This window comes from Taudactylus pleione, unplaced genomic scaffold (genome assembly GCF_031769625.1).
Source record: "Taudactylus pleione unplaced genomic scaffold, aTauple2 ptg000017l, whole genome shotgun sequence".
NCBI classification, from domain to species: Eukaryota; Metazoa; Chordata; class Amphibia; order Anura; family Myobatrachidae; genus Taudactylus; species Taudactylus pleione.
Genome location: NW_028284419.1, coordinates 13,715,878 through 13,736,699, shown reverse-complemented (window position 1 = coordinate 13,736,699; position 20,822 = coordinate 13,715,878). Strand labels below are relative to the sequence as shown.

Here is a 20,822-nt window from a genome sequence, read left to right as displayed (position 1 = left end):
GGCACCTAACATGCCCTTAGCCACCCTACCCCATGCAGTAAAGGCACTGGCAAACACCTCACCTCCCCTAGCCCCCCTCCCAAAACAGTAAAGGCACTGGCAAACACCTCACCTCCCCTAGCCCCCCTACCAAAACAGTAAAGGCACTGGCAAACACCTCACCTCCCCTAGTCCCCCTCCCAAAACAGTAAAGGCACTGGTAAACACCTCACCTCCCCTAGCCCCCCTCCCAAAACAGTAAAGGCACTGGCAAACACCTCATCTCCCCTAGCCTCCCTCCCAAAACAGTAAAGGCACTGGCAATAACCTCACCTGCCCTAGACCCCCTCCCAAAACAGTAAAGGCACTGGCAATAACCTCACCTGCCCTAGCCCCCCTCCCAAAACAGTAAAGGCACTGGCAATAACCTCACCTGCCCTAGCCCCCCTCCCAAAACAGTAAAGGCACTGGCAAACTCCTCACCACCACTAGCCCCCCCAAATAGTAAAGGCACTGCCAGGCACCTCACCTCCCCTAGCCCTCCCCTTGCTGCAAAGAGTAATGGCTCTGGCTGGCATCTTACCTCGCCTAGCCCCCCCCTTACTGCAAATAGTATAGGCATTGCCAGGCACCTAACCTCCCCCCTAAGCAAATCCCCTCCCCCATCCCCCCTGGTGTTTGTGTAGGTGGTTAGCTTTATTGCCCATGATAGTAAAGGCAGGACTCGCAGGCAGTAACCTCACTTTTTATTCAGCAGCGAGCATCGCACCTCACTGTCTTCCTGTCTGTATTCTTGGCTCATCAGAAGGAGACACTAGATTAGATAGAGTGGTGCGCTATCCAATCGATGCACGGGGGCGGGGCTAAGCTCCATCTCATCCAGCCTGCTGGAGCCTGGAAGCAAGAAAATGCCCTCTGGCATGCTTAATTATACATCCCCATTGGCTGCTACGGCCGGGTCCTAAGCCTATGCCTGCATTGCCTAGCGGTAAATCTGCCTCTGCATGAGCTAGTCTTTCATATTTAATCAAATTAGAGGTTTCATTATTCTAGATGTAACACACGAGTAATAGTTTTATTATAAGGAAATTAAAGCTTTATCATTTGCTATTTGCAAGATATCCCCGGAAAACTCCCTAAATCTGTGTTGGCTCCTCCATTTCTGACCGCGATGCAGCCTTCATAGCTTTCTGCGCAGGCTGCTGAGCTGTCAGATTTACCAAGCTCCGTAATGCTGCACACACCGCCTTGGTCCCGATAGCTAACTTCATCTGAAGATGGCATTTAGCCTAAAGTAGCTATGGGCTACAGTAACGGGGATTTTTTTTGAAGAGGGATCCTCTGGATCCATCTCTGTCGGCCCCTACTGAAGCATACGCGGGCCGCTTGCCATGCATGCACAGTTTGTGTGCAGACTTCAAACTAGGAAGCAGAGTGATAGTGTAAATTTTCACTTTGCGAATTTAGGCATTAAAAATGTATTGCATGGCACATTAGGGTTTGGTAAACTTGTTACATTTTTTAATAAGTATCTCATTTATTGAGGTGTGGCCATGTCAGGGCTATTATGTTGGGAATTTATGATCAGTGTCTCATGTAAATTTAAAGGGGAAAGGATTGAAAGATACATAAATGTTATACTAATTAAACTCTAAATACTCAAGAGATTAACAAAGCTTGAGGGGATATAAGCACCCATTTTTTTTTATTGAATCAATACTAGTTTGTGCAGGGTAGGTGCTTTAGTTAAGGGTTGGGGAAGCCAGCTGTGAATCTAGATTAGCCAGCCAATTAGGGTGCCTTTGGGGGTGGGTTCTATCTTCATATATATAAATTGGTCGTGGTGCCAATTTCCCCTTTCCAGTTTTTGATCCAGACTGATTAGGTATACAGTGTTTTACTGAATTATTGTACTTTTTATCTTTGCCTTTTTCACTTTATACATTTTCTAACTTCTCTTCTATTATTTATTTACTTTTATTCCTGTATTCACTGTCCTCTGCTACCCTCCTTTATCTTTTACCTCAGCCTTTTACTCCCAATTTTCTTGTACTACTCAGGGCCGACACGATGTGATAAGCCCGCTCTGCGCAGCAAGGAGGTGCCGGGCTGGAGAGACGCTGCTGCCACCTTTTCCATTTGCCGGGCTCCCGCTGGAGATTTGTTACCAGCGGACTCGGCACTATGATTGAGCTCTTCCCAATTGTACCAGAACTAACCCCCAGCAGCAGAGATATAACCATCTCCCAGTTCATGGAACAGTTACTGGATAGCCCACTGGTGACCTGAGTGAGTGCCATGCATGTTTCTGGGGGTGCTGGAGGAATATATCTAAGTGTTCCCTAAATGTTATTACATTGTGGCTATGGATCTGTTAGGATCCACGGGTAGCGGCCATAGTTGAGCATGGGATACTACATACTGTCCTGTCCTTGTTCTGGCTGTTGCAGGCAGATAAAAATCCTGTCTTATCTGTGTACAGCTCACAGGCTGTCATTCCTGCCTGTCAGGTGCACACTAGTTAATCATCAGTCTGTGTGCAGAGTTCAGGTGCACACTAGCCTGTCATTAGGAATAGCTCTCTGCAGGAAATGTCTCTGATTGGACCCTGCATGTCAAAGTTACAGCCAGCCCTGCACTCAGTGCTGGTTATACTGTCTGACTACCACTGTATGTAGCTCTGTTCACAGTTACCTGAGTTCTTGCCAATCTTCCAAGTTCTACCGTTATGGTATCCTGATCCTGTCAGTGTTCAGCCCTGCTGTATGATTGCCACAGTCCTGTCTAGTCGTGTCAGTCTGCATTCAGGTAATGTTACCTGCAGTGTTCTCCACCTCACTCCCTCCAGTTTGTGTTCCTGCCACATCTGAGTACACCTGTCTGCTGTATGGTTCCTGCACCTCGGCCTGCAAGGCCGCATCTAGCCATGTCAGTTTATTCCCAGCTATTTTTCTAGCAGTGTTTTCCACCTCACTGCCTTCAGTTTGTGTTTTCTGCTGCGTCTGAGTACTCCTATCTGTCATCTGGTTCCTGTATAATGGTCTGCTAGGTCTCAAATTGTGTTAGTACTATCACGGCTCAGTAGCCGCATTTCGTCTGTCTCAGTCGCGTCACGGTGACTAGGCTGCATCCTAGTCAAGTCCTTCCCAGCTATCATAGCCACATATTGGCTCTCAGGCCAAATCCTTGCCAAGTACATCTCAGCTCACAAAGCTGCACCTTGGCCACTGGGCTGCATCTTGCCAATTACATCTCAGCTCACAAAGCTGCACCTCGGCCACAAGGCCACATCCTTGCCAAGTTTGTCTCAGCTCTCAAAGCTGCACCTTGGCCACTGTTCTGCCTCATTATTGTTTTTTGTCTATGTTTCTTGTTTATCTTGCCTGTCTTGTCCATGTTATTTTGCCTGTCTTGTTTAGTCTGTTATCCTGCTATATCCTCTTTCCTGGTCATTCCTGCTGTGCAGCTAGTTTAGGTTGAACATTCTCTGCCTGCCTGACAACTCAGCTTGCAGCATAGTCCCTAGGCTATCCTAAGATCCATTATCTGCCGCTGCTAGTGCGCTCTGTTATATCTGTTTAGTGTCACTTCTCTGCAGTCTCACTCCAGTTAGCAGGGCTGGACTGGCCATAGGGCACTTCTGGCATTTGCCAGATGGGCCGATGGCCAAATGGGCTGGTCCGGCCATCTGGAGGTCCAACCATCAGCAGGGCTGGCCCATAGGGGTGGTGCATGGCCACCACTGTCTGGATTGGAACCAGTGACATGCTCACAGGCGAATTCAGAGAGGGGCACCTATTGCAGCTGCATGGCTGCACCAGGATGCAGCTGCTTGTGTCAGCCATCCCCGGGCTGTGCAGCTACTACAATTTATATGCGGTGTTCACCCGCCGGCACATGCAATTAAGTTAAAAAAAAAAAGCCGGCATGCATGACATCACACTGTGCCGCATGATCGAGGAGCCACTTCATGTGAGCAGCAACAAGGTAAGTGTGGGGGCTGCGGCTGGGTACAAGGAGGGGGGCTACTGAGTACATAGGAGGGGGGCTGTTGGGCACACAGAGTGCGGCTGCTGGCTACATAGGAGTGGGGGCTAATGTGCACACAGAGGGGCTGCTGGGTACATAGGGGGAGAATGCTGGATACATAGGAGGGGGGGCTGCTGGGTACATATGAAGGGGGCTGCTGAGTACATAGGAGGGGGGCTGCTGGGTACATAGGAGGGGGGCTGCTGGGCACACAGATAGGGGCTGCTGGGTACTTAGGAGGGGGGCTGCTGGGCACACAGAGGGGCTGCTGGGTACATAGGAGAGGGAGCTGCTGGGCACACAGAGAGGGGCTGTTGGGCACACAGGGGCTGAGTACATAGAAGAGGGACTGCTGGGGCTGAGTACATAGAAAAGGGGGTCTGCTGAGCACACAGAGAGGGGCTTGCGGGGCTGAGTCCATAGAAGGTGGGCTGCTGGGGACACAGAGGGGCTGCTGGGACTAATTATATAGAAAAAGGGGGACACAGAGGGGGGCTGAATACATAGAAGTGGGGCTGCTAGGGCTGAGTACATAGAAAAGAGGGGCTGTTGAGGCTGAATACATAGAAAAGAGGGGCTGAGTACATAGAAGTGGGGCTGAGCACATAGAAGGGGGGTTGCAGGGGCTGAGTACATAGAAAAGGGGGGGTGTAGAGAGGGGCTGCTGGGGTGAGTACATAGAAAAGAGGAGCTGCTGGGGCTGAGTACGTAGAAGGGGGCTGCTGGGGACACAGAGGAGCTGCTGGGGCTGGGTACATGGAAGGGGGGTTGATGCTAGATCCAAGTTGGCAGAAGGACCTCTGTTGTCAAAACCATGTTACCACTACTACAGGGCTGGTCAGCTACAAGTAACTATACACATGGGCATAGAGGGGAAATATAAACCTGTGAATACTGAAGGAAGGTGGGGGTGTTGTGATATGATGAATGGGGAAGAGTGCAATGAAGTGGGGGAGTTTTGTGAGAGGAGGACATTGAAGGGAGGAAAGGGGTGCTGTGCCCAGACCAGCCTACAGACTCTCATCCTGTCACATCTGCCCCATGGACACTCACCCTATCACCTACCAGGCCTGTCCCTGCACACTCACCAAATCACCTACCAGACCTGTCCCCATACACTTACCCAGTCACCAACCAGACCTTTTCCCGCACACTTACCCAGTCACCTACCAGACCTTTCCCCGCACACTTACCCAGTCACCTACCAGACCTTTCCCCTCACACTTACCCTGTCACCTACCGGACACTCCCTGCATCCTCACTGTCACAGTTGGGGCTAGAGAGTTACCTGTATCAGGTTATGAACTGGAATAACTGGAGGCCGGCTGGACTGGAACCATGGGTAACATGAATAGCTCTTTTATTAGAAGAAGTGGGTAGCAGTGAGAACTGCCTTTGGTGATGAGTGACTGGAACTGGAAACTTGAGACGTTGGAATGAGACCAGAAGGAACTTGGAGGGACCGGACTGGGACCGGCAGGTAGGCTGACTGAGCTGGTTGGGGTACAAGTAGATGAGCTTGCAGATGGATGGTAGCACGGAAGCTACTTGGTGCAGCGAATGAGCCGTAAGAGTGGACTTGGAAGAACCGGACTGGGACCGGCAGGAAGGCTGACTGAGCTGGTCGGGTTACTAGTAGATGGGCTTGCAGACGGATGGTAGCGTAGAAGCTACTTGTTGTGGCTTGGGAGGCCGTGGGTAGACGTGGGTAGCTGGGTGGCTACATGGAGTGGCTGGATAGCCGTGGGTAGACGCTGGTAGCTGGGTGGCTATGTGGAGCGGCTGGATAGCCATGGGTAGATGCTGGTAGCTGGGTGGCTACATGGAGTGGCTGGATAGCCATGGGCAGACGCTGGTAGCTGGGTGGCTAGGTGGAGTGGCTGGATAGCCGTGGGTAGATGCTGGTAGCTGGGTGGCGACGTGGAGCGGCTGGATAGCCGTGGGTAGGCGCTGGTAGCTGGGTGGATACTTGGAGTGGCTGGATAGCCGTGGGTAGACGCTGGTACCTGGGTGGCTACTTGGAGCGGCTGGATAGCCATGGGTAGACACTGGTAGCTGGGTGGCTACGTGGAGTGGCTGGATAGCCGTGGGTAGACGCTGGTAGCTGGGTGGCTACGTGGAGCGGCTGGATAGCCGTGGGTAGACGCTGGTAGCTGGATGGCGACTTGGAGCGGCTTGATAGCCATGGGTAGACGCTGGTAGCTGGGTGGCTACGTGGAGCGGCTTGGGAGCCGTTGATGAGAGATGGTAGTGAGGAAGCTGCTTGGAGCGGCCTGGGAGCCATAGGTGAGAGATGGTAGTGTGGAAGCTACTTGGTGCGGCCTGGGAGCCGTGTGGAGAAGCTGGTAGCGTGGAAGCTACTTGGAGCGGCCTGGGAGCCATAGGTGAGAGATGGTAGCGTGGAAGCTACTTGGTGCGGCCTGGGAGCCGTAGGTGAGAGATGGTAGCGTGGAAGCTACTTGGTGCGGCCTGCGAGCCGTGGGTGAGAAATGGTAGCGTGGATAGTTGAGCGCAGCAGGCTTACGGATAGCACTGGTCTAGGAACCAGCTGGAGCCTGGGACATACTGGTACACAGAGGTACAGCTATAGCACAAGTAGTACACCACAGAATGTAACAAGATGTTCAAGCACAGAGTGCTATTAGAGGAGGATCTATATACCTAGAGTCTGGCAGCGATTGGTGGACACAGACAGGTGGTCTGGCAGTGGCATTCTGAGTGGAGCAAGGCACAACATGCAGAGGGAGTAATCATCTCTGCAGCCCTTGAGAATCAGGACCACACCTGTGATTCCAATTAAGACTAGCAATGCTCACAGACAGAGCAGGGTCCAGGTGATTAATCAGTTTGGGTAGGAGAGCAGTCTGCACACACAGAGATGTCACAGCCAGCATGATTCAGCCAGAGCAGATGTCCCAGGAGAATTTCAAACACAGATCCATGGAGCAGCTGGCAGAGGTAAGTCACAAAAGGTAAAAACTAGCCTGGATTGTGACACTCACCATGTCACCTACCATACCTGTCCCTGCATTCTTACCCTGTCATCCACCAGACCTGTACACAAAGACTTTCTCATCCTGCCAAATACCAGACCTGTGCTGCCCACAGCTTCTGATACTGACAGGTCAGTCTTCTGTGAGGGGGCTGGAGCATATTATTTTTTTTCCTGTGGGGTGTAATATTATGTGGTATGGAGGTGTATTAATGTCATCTGAGGGGTGTAATATATTGTGGTATGAGGGTGTATTAACGTCATCTGAGAGGTGTAATATTATGTGGTATGGGGGTGTATTAATGTCATCTGAGGGGGTGTAATATATTTTGATATGGGGTGTATTAATGTAATCTGAGGGGTGTAATATGGTATATGGAGGTGTATTTAAGTTATAGGTTGTATATTAATGATATCATGGGGGAATAATGAACTTTGGAGGGGGGAGTGTATGCAGGTGATGTAGCAATTTCACTTGGCAGCTGAGTGCCTTAGTGTAGTATTTTTAAAATGATGAATGATTTACTTTATCAATTGCAGGTATATCAGAGATAATAAAAGCTGGCATGTCAAGGAAACAGGCCTGAATGAAGTCAGCACTAATTCTCCGTTTCCTGAGTACAAGCTTTACAGATTGTTTAAGCGCGCTCCAAGATCTGTCCCTGGTTGATGACATCACTACGTCTGCTTTTCCAAAAGGAGGTTGCCACGTGGGACTCGGTTCAGGAAATGGACCGTTTGACGCTGACTTCATACAGGCCTGTTTCCCTAATATTCCATCTTTATCATCTCTGATGTACGTAAAAGTAAATCTATAATTGTTTTAAAATGAATACACTATTTGCACTCCCTGTTCTATATGTTTTAGACTATCCATATGCTGCCCTTGAGGGAGGGTAAAAAAGGGTGCTGCAACTGGTGTTATTACTGAACAATTTTTTGGACTACATACTTCACTTTGCTTTGGGCACGGTGGCTCGCTTCACTTGCCATAGGTTTATATTCCTCCTCTATACCCACGTAGATAGTAACACTGGTAGCTGACCGACCCTGCTGTAGCGGTCACATGGTTGTGACATCTGAGGTCCTTTCTCCAACTTGGATCTAGCAACGACAGTGACCTGACCCGTGACCTTACTAGAGTGTGCACTGTGCAGCATTTTTAACCCCCTTGGTTTAGTGGGCTCCTCTGTGGTTTGTGCCAACTTGCAGTGGCTGCCATATAAGAAGTCTTATTATAAGTACTGTAGTGTACACGGCCATGCATGCATATGAGGGACCGTATATTTCTGTTTTCTCAGTCCCACTGTTATAAATTCTTTAAATAGACAAACATCATATCTGCTGATGAGATACCTGCCAAGCATATCTTTATGTGTAGGCATTTCTATGTGTGGCATAATGTGGAAGGGGCATTTCTGTATGTGGCTTAATGTGGAAGGGACATTTTGTTGTGTGGCATAATGTGTAAGGGGTATTACGTGTGTGTGGCATAATTTGTAAAGGGCATTACGTACTACTGTGTGTGGCATATTGTGTTAGGGGCATTATTACTGTGTGTGGCATAATGTGTTATAAGGGGCACTACTACTGCATTTAATAATGTGTTATAAGGGTTACTACTGTGTTATACGGCGCTGCTACTGTCTCATTTAACGTGAATAAGGTACACTACTGTGTGGTGTAATGTGACTAAGGTTGAATTGGTGGTACTATTGTGTGGTCACGCACCATTCCCAGCGAGACCACACCCTTTTTTTTGGGGCATGCCTTCGGCACACACTCTCTCTGCTTCTAAAATGTATAGGGGGACACCAATGCTCTTAATATACTCAGGCACCAAAATATGTACTTACGACTCTGCTTTGGTGTGCACAGATGTGTCATCCTCTTTGTTCAGCACCTCTGCCCTAAAAACTTCCTACAGTGAGCACTATCTAATCCTCCACAATTGCTAAGCTAGGGCTTGGTCAATTGAAAAAAGGCCTACCGTTTTCTCTGTGTATGACCTACACTAATGTAGTGCCAGCTATACCTAACTGACCAAATACCAAATGTCTGCCTATAGCACGTTTGAATCCCCTGCAGGATGAGCTCTGTTGTGTGTATTTTAAAACTGAGAATGATATATACTTTTGTGTTTTAAATTATATGTTTTTAATTATATTTGTAAAGAGCATAGACTAGGTAGGAGGAGCCAGGAATAGTAAGGGGATGAGTCTATACCTGGGACCAGATGCTGGCCCCGTGGTGGGCCTGTGTGCTTGAAATGCCAGGGTCTATTTTTAGTCCCAGTCCGGCCCTGCCAGTTAGCCAGTTGGAGAAGGACTGCCACATCACCATCCTGTCTTGTCCTAGTCAGCAGTCCTGTGGTCTCGTCTCATCTCATCGTGTGAGATCGTAAATGAATCTGTGTTTTGTGCTGGGATCAAATTACTCTTATATTTACATTTCAAATCTTGCTTAAAGTTTAAATTTTTTTTTTATATTCACCAGACTCTGCTAGAGTGTTAGGTTGCTGCATACAAAGTACATGATACATGTGTGTACATTACACCCCCACCCTCTGTGCTCAGGCCACCTGCTGGTAAACCACAGCTGATTGTACTAAGTACCCCCAATACTTCTAGCCCTCCCCCAGCTGCCTATTCCTGTAGGACTGGGTTATCAAGCAGGTGATAATACCCTTGTAATGGCATCCTCACACAGGGGCAGGTAACTTACCCTCTTAAAGTTTATGGCCCTGTAACTATAATTCACTGGTAGGAAATTTGCAGTTCTGCCTGGGGCAAAGGTTATCTCTGAGTGGTCACAGCACAGCACAGCAACATTTCTGTACCAAGGGTAATAGCTGAAGAATGTAATGTTCAAGGGTGAGTCAAAAATTATCCGCACTCCAGTTGTATTAAAACTTCTGTTGGCCGCACAGTCGTGTCAACGCTTTCCATACTGTGTCGCTGTCTCCCCAGTCACTGGGTTTGAACATGTTACGTCAGTTCATTTGTGAATGCAGTGCAAGAAAAATTAACTGCCCCATTTGTGATTTGCACGAAAGACGACCAGCATACACTGATTAGTTTTATGTGGTCTGAGGGTGTGTCTGGTGGCGATATTTAACTGCCCCATTTGTGATTTGCACGAAAGACGACCAGCATACACTGATTAGTTTTATGTGGTCTGAGGGTGTGTCTGGTGGCGATATTTATCGAAGACTTTGTGAACAGTATGGAGAAAGTGTTTTGCCACGAAGAAGTGTGTATGGATAAAGAAGTTCAAAGAAGGTTGCACAAGTGTCAGCCATGAAGATGAGCCAGACGCCAATCCACGTCCATGACTGATGAGAACATTGAGCGTGCTCAATTATTCTGTTGAATAGAAGAGTGACAGTGGATTATGGGCCTGATTCAGACCCCCTCGTGAGCGCTCGCTAGCGGGTCGATGGTGCCCTAGTGCGAATGCACACGACGGAGGGAGCTCCGTCGTGCGCATGCGCGAGACCCGCATAGCGACGGCCAAGCCGTCATTATGGGTCTCGCACCAAAGGGGGCGTGCTGTCGATGGTGAGTGACAGCACGCCCCCTTTGGTGAGCGTGCCGGGGGCGTGGCTGCCCAGACGGAGGCGTTCCCATGGGAACGCCTACCGTCTGGGTCCGGCCCCACTGACATCACTAGTGATGTCAGTGGGAGTGCTTTTGGCTCTGATAGAGCCAAAAGCACTCTAGGGCTTGCGGCAACGAGACCCTACCACAAGGGTCTCGTCGCAAGCCCGATGGTCGCGATGGTCTTGGTGTGGTAACCCACGGCTATGCGAGCATCCAAGAGGCCGCTTCGCAAAAAAAAAGAAAACGCCCTGATTCAGAGCAGGCGCTCGTTCAGAGCGTCCGGCTCTGAATCAGGCCCTATGTTGCAAATAATTAGCAAATCAGACATGGCTCTGCCTATGAAATAATCCACAACAGACTTGGGTTTCGAAACGTTTGTGTGAGATGGGTACTGAAACATCTCACGGAAGAGCACAAACAGAAGTGTTTGGACATCTGCAAACAAAATTTGGACAGATACTATAAGGAAGATGAAAGTTTCTTTAAAAAAATCATTACTGGTGATGAGACATGGATTCATCACTACAAGCCTGAGAGTAAATGGCAGAGTATGGAATGGAAACATCCTCAATTGCTGACCAAGAAAAAGTTCAAAAGTCAACCATCAGCTGGAAAATTGATGCTTACAGTTTTCTGGGATTCTCAAGGGCCAGTATTGGAACATTGGAACTAAAAAAACAAATTATTGGGATCGCAATAGATTCAAATAAAAAGCATATTTATTAATAGCAGTGTTCTCTAAAATATATCTCTAAAACAGATCAATTAATGGATAAATACATGAATTAGATCAGACTGGCAACATATTAATTTGTCACAATAGAAGTCAGAAACATGAAATAAAAATAAAACAATGAATGCGTAAATGGAGTTATAGGTCTAAAGAGTCACTTGTAGATTTTGGTAGATGACCTTTAATAAAACCTCCTTTGGTTTTTGCTAAATACACACGTGGTAAAAAGCTAAATGTTGGTTTGAAAAGGGATTTGATATGGATTGTCATTTGGATCTTTTAAATGTCTAGATATCCATGTTAATCCTCCACAACGTGGCAAGCATGAATATTGTAACTGATATCCAATTTATCCGATACAAAAAAGTACCTGGGATCAGCATTGTTCTGTCTGGGTAAACTGAGTGGGGGGCAGTGACCGGATTGCCCCTCCGACAATGAAAGCTGGCCGCTCTGTTGAATCTGAGGGGGTCATTCAGACCTGGTCGTTAGCGCCGATGCGCTCGGACCGGGTCAATGGCCCCCCACAGAGCATGCGCACGATGGCGCCGGCGCCGTCGTGCGCATGCGTGAGACCCGCTATGACCGACAGCGCTGGTCGTAGCGGGTCTCGATCCAAAGGGGGCGAGCTGTCGATGTTGATTGACAGCTCACCCCATTTGGAAGGCAGGCCAGGGGGGTGGCAGCCCAAATGGGGGCGTTCCCATGACAGAGCCAGAAGCTCTCCAGGGCTTACGACAAGGGAGACCCTACCCTAGGGTCTCGTCGTAAGCCCCGATGGTCGCGATGGTCTCTGACCATCGCGACCATCACCTGAGCGGGCGTTAGAGCTGTGGGTGTTAACCCACAGCCTAACGACCGCAACAGAGGTGGGCGGTCAGGATGCAGGTGGCCGCCCAGTTTCTGAGCGACCGCTTGCATCCTCCGACCACCTCTGAATGAGGCCCAGAGTCCCGTAGAGAATAGGTGAGGCTCAATATCTTGAGCGCTGCTACTCCGGGCAATGGCATATGTAAGTGAGTCGATCAGCAGCCATGTCGGGTCCCGCTACGTTTTGAGATCACTGGAAGGGTAGCGCTCGGATGATACAGTGTTGGAGCATCCGGGGTGCATGTAGCGCTAAGAATCTCCTGATTGAATCCACCAGTAAGGTTTAAACCTAACGTGTTTCTCGGCCTTTGTAAGTCTGGCCGTTTCCTCAGAGGTAATGAACCTTACTTTAGAAGGGATTCTAATTATATCATGAACAATCAGTGTAATTACAAGAGGGTGTGTTCTTGTCAGTGTTGGAACATTGGGCCTGATTCAGCTTGGATCGCAGTTCCTAATACACATGCAATAGGATGATTTTTGTGTTCTGCGCATGCATATGCATCGCAGTGTGTGTGTGTGAGCCAGCCACTGAGATCGGGACTGCGTTCCTATAGGCTATACAGACCCATCGCAGATTGATTGACAGGATGTTCCATTTGTGAGTGGTGACGGGGGAGTTTTTGGGCGAATGCAGGCGTGCCAGTACATTTCAGCGCCGTTGCAGGGGCGTGCATAAATTAGCCTACGCAGCCTGAGGTCTCATAGCGTGCATGGCTGTTAGCCATTTCTGAGTAAGGTAAGGGCTTGTGCAAGTGTGCGTGTGGGTCAGATGGTACTCTATTGTACTGATGGTTTCACTATTCTGCTAAGTATTACGGATGTGCGTATGGTAGAGTGGGCGTCCTTATGTAGTGCTAAGTTTATGTATTTATGGGTAATGTTTAGATACCACATACGCAAATCACATGAACAACATGAACAAATAAAACTATAATCAATAAATGAATAAAGATAAAAAGTTGCAAAAGCTGTAAGATAGCAATTTTAAAAAATGATCAGCTCAAAAGATCACCTGTTTCACAAACACTATTCATTCATGAAAATCAGACCCAAATCCATATGGTGTATATTTTGTTGCAGTTTAGAGTGACAGTCCTTTAGCAACATTACTCAATATTACCAACAGAGGGTCTGATTCAGCAAGGATCGCAGTAGCAAAGACGCACACAATCGGTTGATTAATTTGCATTGCACATACTTATGCATCGCAGTGCACGAACTAGCAATAGCGATGGGAAATGCATTTGCAGAGGTTACGCAGATCCCAAGCACAGTGATTGGCAGAAAGTGCCGTTTGTGGGTCGTGACAGGGGAGGGGGTGGTCGGGTGAATCCAGGCAAGTCAGTGCGTTGGGGTGGTTTTGCAGGGGCGTTCATAAATTATCCATTGCAATTCCATACGCAGCCTGAGGCCTTACAGCGTGACCTGAAGTTAGCAATTCCTGAGTGATGTCTAACCTGCCTTAACTGTGCGTATGGGTCCAATGTTACTCAATGTTACTAATTTTGCTGTTGCTCAAGTATATGGATGTGTGTAAGGGGAAGTGGGCGTCCTTATGTCAGGCTGTGATCACAATGCGATTGCAAACATTTGCATTTCACCGCTGATATTAGCAACTGCGGTGCATGCGTTCTGGCAGAATAGCGATCCTTGCTAAATCAGGCCCATAGTCTCCATCCAGTAAGTATTAGGAAAGTTCAGTGTTAGTGGTGTATACTAAGCGTTAAGCAATGGATTACAATGTGATAAATCACATATACTAAATACAGTCTTACCCCTAAATGTACTGTGCAGGATCATATGAACAATAGTTACAAGTGTATATAAAAAGACTTTGAAGTAATATAATGAAACAGCTTAGAAGCCAAGAAACTCATTAAGCCACTCCTCTTTTGTGACATCAGCAGACACTTTTGAACAAATTGCTGTTTTTTATCTTTTGCAATTTATAAGTTATTCATTGATTACAATTGTATTTGTTTATGTGATTGTGTATGCTATCCAATCATTACTCATAAATACATTTTTAAATGTATTTTTTTAATGTTATCACTGTCATCTGACAGCGCTCATTTAGTTTGGTTAGCTCTTTACTAACCTAAGTTAGTTTTTTAGTAGCGGCAGCCACGGCTAGGGTTTTTAACCATTTGATTGTATTGCACATCTAAACTCACTGACGGGTGTAGTAGGTATTACCGCCGGCCACATGGCCTGCAGTTCAAATCCCAACAGCGGAAGCCCAGCAGGGGTGAAGATTCCGATCGCTAATTAAGGTAAGTATCAGTATCCTAATTTCCTACCCTAACCCTCCTTTAGGGATGCCTAACCCTAACTTCCCCCCCAAGTGCCTAACCTTAAACCCCCTCTAAGTGCCTAAACCTAACCCCCCGTTCCCTGCAGCCTAAACCTAAGTCTACCAGGGGGGGGTGCCTAACCCAAGAGGTTAGTTTTTACAGGTCCAATGTGGTACATCCCACTGGGGAAGGTTTAGAGCTCTTCATTAAAGACCTTTTTTTCATTTCTTTAATATAATGGAGGTCACTTTTATGGTGGTGGACTGTGATTCTATTAACTCGGTTTTGGCAGATAGCAGTGCTTCTCTGTGGCACAACTTGGTGCAACAGGACTTGTCAAGCATTTTCCCTTTGAGAGATGTGAGTGGGTCATTACCTCAGGGGAGAACCTGATCTCCATCTCAAGGAGTGACCAGTACCAGGCCAATTAAGGGAAGGTGGTAGTGCCCTAGGCGGTTTGCAAGGGGGTAGAATTCTGCCCCCCATCTGTCTGTTGGTTCGGGCTAATCTCGAGATTCTCTGAATGGATTTTGATGCACTTTTCACTGTTCTATAGAGCATTTGTCGAGGAAGGTTTAGGTGTATGAACCATTAATGTGTCAGAGAAGAGAGCCGAGAAGTGACGATTTTAGTGAAGAAAGACAATGAAAAAATGGTCCTTGGTAGGCGTCTGTCTGTTTGTTTGGGCTAATCTCGAGCTTCATTTGATGGATTTTGATGCAGTTTCACTATTCTATAGAGCATTTGTTGAGGAAGTTTTAGGTGTATGACAAAAGGGAGCCCGCAGTGACAATTTAGTGAGGAAAGTCAATGAAAAAACGTAAGTCCGAGCGCTTTCTTGTCTTATGCTGCCTTAACCATTAAAGATATATCACAACAATAAACTTTATTTTATACCATGTAGAGTTTATCCGTTTTTTCAATAAAAATTGATGTAAGCCCTGTTTACTACTACAAAATTTCAGTTTTCCCCTTTTGTTTACCATTCCTATTTCATCTATATAAAAAAATATTCTTTCATTCAATTCCCAGTAAGAGTCTGCTTTGGTAAGACAACAAATAAAGCACAGGGACAGACACTTAACGTGGCGACTTTTTCCTTTTTCTCATGGAGAACTTTACATGGACCTTTTGCGTGTCACATCAAAACTAAATCTATTCGTTTTGACATCAGGAGGAAAAACGACTAATGTCCTCTACAAGGCAATCTTATAGGACATTAAAAAAGACTATGACCGTAAATTCAAAATTGCTCCCGTGCGAAGCTGGGATGGGTCGCCAGTTTATAAACAGTATATACTGTATAGATGTACTGTATAAATTCTGTATAGCTGTACTGTACTGTAACCCCTTTAATGCAATTATACTGTATGTGTAAGCTTTGATAAGTCAATTACTAATTAATTAGACCAAATACATATAAAATTGATCATTTACTGACATTTCATTTATAAGCAAAATATACACTGAACCACAGCAGCCAATCAGAAGTTAGCTTTTACCGTCTAGTTAAAATTAGACAATGACAGCAAGTGTCTTGTGTTGCTTTCAGTGCACATAGTGACCGTACATTCAATGTTAGAAAATGAACATCAATACTTTGTTATGTTTTACAGTACATTACTATTAGTATTATTTGTACCATGTTGTAATATAAATTGTAATAAAATACTTTTTAAAATTGAAAATAGACCATTGTTCATCATGTGTGGCTGTAAATATGCACAAGTGTCCCATAAAAGAAATTGGTAAATGGAAAAATAACTTACCTGTTTCATGCTTCCTGAAACATCAAGAACCAAGGTGACCACTCTGTCTTTATACTGCAGCAGGCTGATAGTAGGTGGGGAGATATTGGTGTCAGGTAGAGGAGCGCTCTGTGATATGTCCGGAGATTGCATAATCACTTCCCATGTGCTCTGCTGGTTACATAATCTGTTATGTTGATTTGGAGCTTCTTTGTTATGGGTCTTTTCATTGCAGAATGCATGCACCTGGAGAAATGTTCTTATTAGTTCATTATTTTAAATGATTGCTGCTTCGAGAATGCCCTCCCTATTCTAGGTTACTATTATTATTGTATTGGGAAGTGGTCTCTTCTAAAGGAGGATTATTGGAGAACTTCAGCATTACGAGACCAGGGTCTATAATCCTGTTTTACTTGCTTCTCCCGACATCTCCCAAAGACACAAGGTAATAGCAAGGTAATAGCAGTGTGCATATGTGACAGTGTAGTCTCTCCAGTAATTGAGAAAAAAGAGATATATTTCCAGCGCACACCTGCTTGCACCTCAAACTCGTGTTGAATTGCTTCTATGTATAAGAAGCAAAATATGAATAAGTAAATAAATAAATAATCCAAGAGTATAATTCATAAATAAAAACTCATTTATTTGAACATACATAGTTCATAATATTAAAACCAATATTGGGTACTGTTGGACTATAAATATGTATAGTGGGGTGGTTTAATGGAGTTAATATGTATTGAATATGTTTCCTAATACCGGTATACACAATACATGGATAAGACAAAAGACAGAACAAACAGAGCTTTACAAAACATCAAATGCCACATGGGTGTGACAGCAGTTCAAAGGAATATTCCTTATGCAAAAAAATATTTGTGTAACAGCCTGTCACAGCCAGGGTATTTCAGCATGGTGCTAGGCGGGTGTTACCTGTGAGGTCGTTGTGGCGCGGGCTGTCTGGTGGCGGAGCTGGTGTCTGGCGGGGGGCTTTGGCTGCACGCGTTGTTGTGCGGGCCTGTTGTCACTCTGCGCTGGTAAGGCCTGGCGGCGTCTCCATTCCGTTTGGCATGGGCGCTGCCATCTTGCCTTCTGGCCATGTGATGCGGCTGGCCAATCCTGGTGAGTCACATGTTCCCTCCGGCCAGCAAACAGCACGGCATGGGGTATTTAGGAAGGGTCAGTGCCTTCCTTCTTTGCCAGTGCAACGTGTATCTCAGCCTAGCTGAGAGGGAGTTCTCTGTCCTTATCCTGTTCCTGTGAATTCGCTGTCTGCCAGTCTGCCTGTCAGCTCCTAGCTCCCGCTGGACTACCCCGCTTCCTCCACCACCCTTACCCATACCTGAGTGCCTGAGCCTGCTGACATCCTGCTCATTACCTTAGTTCACTACCTGCAAACCTGGCTTATTATTTTCCTGCAGCACTACCTGCATACCTGGTGGATTATTCCAGTCTCACTACCTGCACACCTGGACAGTTCTAATTGTTTCTACTTGGACATTAACCCATTACTCGCACCACAGAACTTTAGTGCACGTTTATATATACCTGGACTTTTATTTACTGCCATACTTTATGTTTACTCAAGCACGTATCAAACAACCTAGTTTTATTTTCAAACCCGCTTCTGTGATCGCTCCTGCTACCACCCCGGGTCCACAAACAACCCAGAACATAACAGGTACGTTGTACACAGTCTCTCAAAAAAGAGGGGGAGATACACTAATTTGCGTTTTACTCACCCCCGTTCATATCAAAAGCCTTAATCGGCTATATAGTCCTTTTGATGCTTTAAAAAAAATATATCTTGTATAGCATTTACCATGGGTAAAGAGTGGCTGGGATTCCCGTATAGTGCAGTGATGAACTTACCCCGCTCTCTAGCGCTGAGAGAGTTGTGGTGCTGTGAGTGCTGTAAGTATCATACAACGCTGCAGCAGTGAAGGGATGTCTGCCGGCAGACTCACCCGTCTTTCCGTCCTCCGTGTAATGCAATCAATTGGGGCGGTGTGAAGCGGGGTCGATACAATCTTCTTCCTCGACGTTTCACCTGATCACAGGCTTCCTCAGGAGTGTGTATACTATATCCACACTCCTGAGGAAGCCTGTGATCAGGTGAAATGTCGACATCCGGCAGACATCCCTTCATCGCTGCAGCTCTATGTGCAACCTTCTGGCACAAGGTACAACAATTTCAAGTTTTAGAACAAGAAACTTTTCTTTGGCCACATTTTTTGAAAAGGAAAATTCAATGTGTGTATGTACTGATGTTATCAGTTTAATGACTGAGGGCCTGATTCAGAGGCGCTCGCAAAAAGCGAGCGCTCGCTCTGAATCAGGGCGGGCGCTTGGTTTTTAAGTTGCGGCCTCTTGGCCGCTCGCATAGCTGTTACCACCCACAGCTTATGTGAGCGGCCATGATGATGGTCGCGATGGTCTTGACCATCGCGACCATCGGGCTTGCGACAAGACCCTTGTGGTAGGGTCTCGTGGCCGCAAGCCCAAGAGAGCTTTCGGCTCTAACAGAGCAGGAAGCTCTCTCACTAACATCACTGGTGATGTCAGTGAGGCTGCCCACAAACAGAACGTCTCCGTTTGTGGAGCTACCCCCCGGCCACACCTACAAAAGGGATCGAGCTGTCGATCAACATTGACAGCCACCCCTTTTTGTAGTGATTCCCGGAGCGGGCGCTTTCTGCACTTGCTTCGGGGCTCATGCACGGGCAGTGCGCACACCACACGTGCGAACTGGCCCTCCATCGACCCGGTTGTGAGCGCACAGCGCTTGCGACCGGGTCTGAATCAGGCCCTGAGTTTGGTGTTCAGCACAATACTAGTTAGTGGTTACTGTTTATTGATTCCTCAAAGAGTAGTCTGATCATGGATGGAATATTTGTTGTGTCTTAACCACTTAACTGACGAATTCTTTTTCCAAAAACCGCTCCGAAATTGTCGTTTTTTTTTATGATTGAATTAGGTCAAGAACATCTTTTTAAGACTATTCCAGCGCATTTTTTTTTTTTAAAACACCATATACCATAAAAATAAACATTTTTATGGAATACTGTAGTGATGGCCATTGACAGCTGTACCATCGATGACCGATGGGTTCAACCATCGATAAAAACAATTGATTGTTTGAGACCGCGGCTGGGGGGCTGCACACACACAATCTATATACTATATATATATATATACACATACACGTGTGTATGTGTATATATATGTATATATATATATATATCTATCTTCACATGTGTATGTGTGTATATATATAAATATATATATATATACACACACACATCTCCGTATATATATATATATATATATATATATATATTATAATGTATATAGATTGTGTGATTTTTATTTTGGGGGGGGGGGGCATGTACAATGCCCGATCACTGTGTCCAGCAGTGATCGGGACAGGAGCGGAGTTGTAGGCAGTAGGAGGTGCTGGGGACTGGACACAAATGTAATCGCCTGGCCGGGGGAGGAGAGAAGAGCATGAGGTGCTGCCGGCTGTGCGGGTTCGGGAATAGAGCAGCAGCCACCGACGATGCTGCGGCTGCTGCTTCGGTGGCTTTGATAGGGGCAGCCATCGCCGCTGAAGTTAGGGTTGGGCTAGCCGCTGGCTCCCTAGGCATAGAGCAGCAGCTGCGGCTGACAAGAGCCGCAGCTGCTGCTCCTGTAGTTGGATGTCACTGCAGCTAGCGCCGGTGAAGGAAGGGGAGTGCTAGCCACCAACTCCCCGAGGACAGAGCGGCAGCCGTGGCTGACAGGAGCTGCAGCTGCTGCTCCTCTACTTGGATGTCACCAGCAGCCACTGCTAGCCAGCGCCGGAAGGGGTGGGCTAGCCGCCCACTCCCCGGAAACAGCAGCAGCCGCGGCTAACAAGCTGCCACTGCTGCTTCTAGAAGTCAATGCCACGTCGGCGGGGACAAGGGGGAGGGGATCCCGCCGGCTGCCCAGGCCTGGGACACAGCAGGGCAGCCGCGCAAGGAGGGAGGTCACGCCCGCTGCCCGATCACTGCTGGCCACAGTGATCGGGACACACAGGAGGAGAATCCTGTGATGCAGAGGGACCAGGAGGTCCCTCTGATATAGGCGGCTACGGGAAGACTAGCTTCCCAAAGCCGCCCAGTGGCCATTTCTGACTGGTCGTATCAGATACGACCATGTCAGGTAAAGCCCAGTCTGGCATGGTCGTATCTGATACGACTGTGCCAGGCAAGTGGTTAAAGGTAGTTGTACTGCTGTTACGTTTGCAAGGTGGATTCACAAAGTACTGCTGTTTTCTGTGTTTAGGGGAAAAAATAAAATCATTATATCACAAAGACCAGAGAGAGAAACCTATGTTGCTGGAGAGAAAAACATCAAGTACACTCCATTGGTTGAGCCACATAAAATAATTTGACCTCCACTTTACATTAATTTGTGTATAATTAAGAATTTTGTGAAAGCTCTGGATAAATAAGGTCAGGCTTTCACTTATCTGAAGGAAAAGCAAAGCTAAAAGAAGGCATATTTGTTGGCCCCCAAACAAGGATACTGCTTACAGTTGAAATATTT

General features: G+C 46.9%; 1 protein-coding gene across 1 annotated transcript in view; it reads right to left on the bottom strand.

The window, feature by feature from the left end:
* The window catches only part of LOC148540817 (calcium-activated chloride channel regulator 1-like), a 125,620-nt gene that overhangs the window by 61,029 nt on the left and 43,769 nt on the right, over window positions 1-20,822 (bottom strand). Inside the window, exon 6 of the mRNA XM_088482194.1 lies at window positions 16,272-16,496. Within this exon, the coding sequence (XP_088338320.1) occupies window positions 16,272-16,496 (225 nt within the window). The remainder of the gene's footprint in view (window positions 1-16,271; window positions 16,497-20,822) is intronic.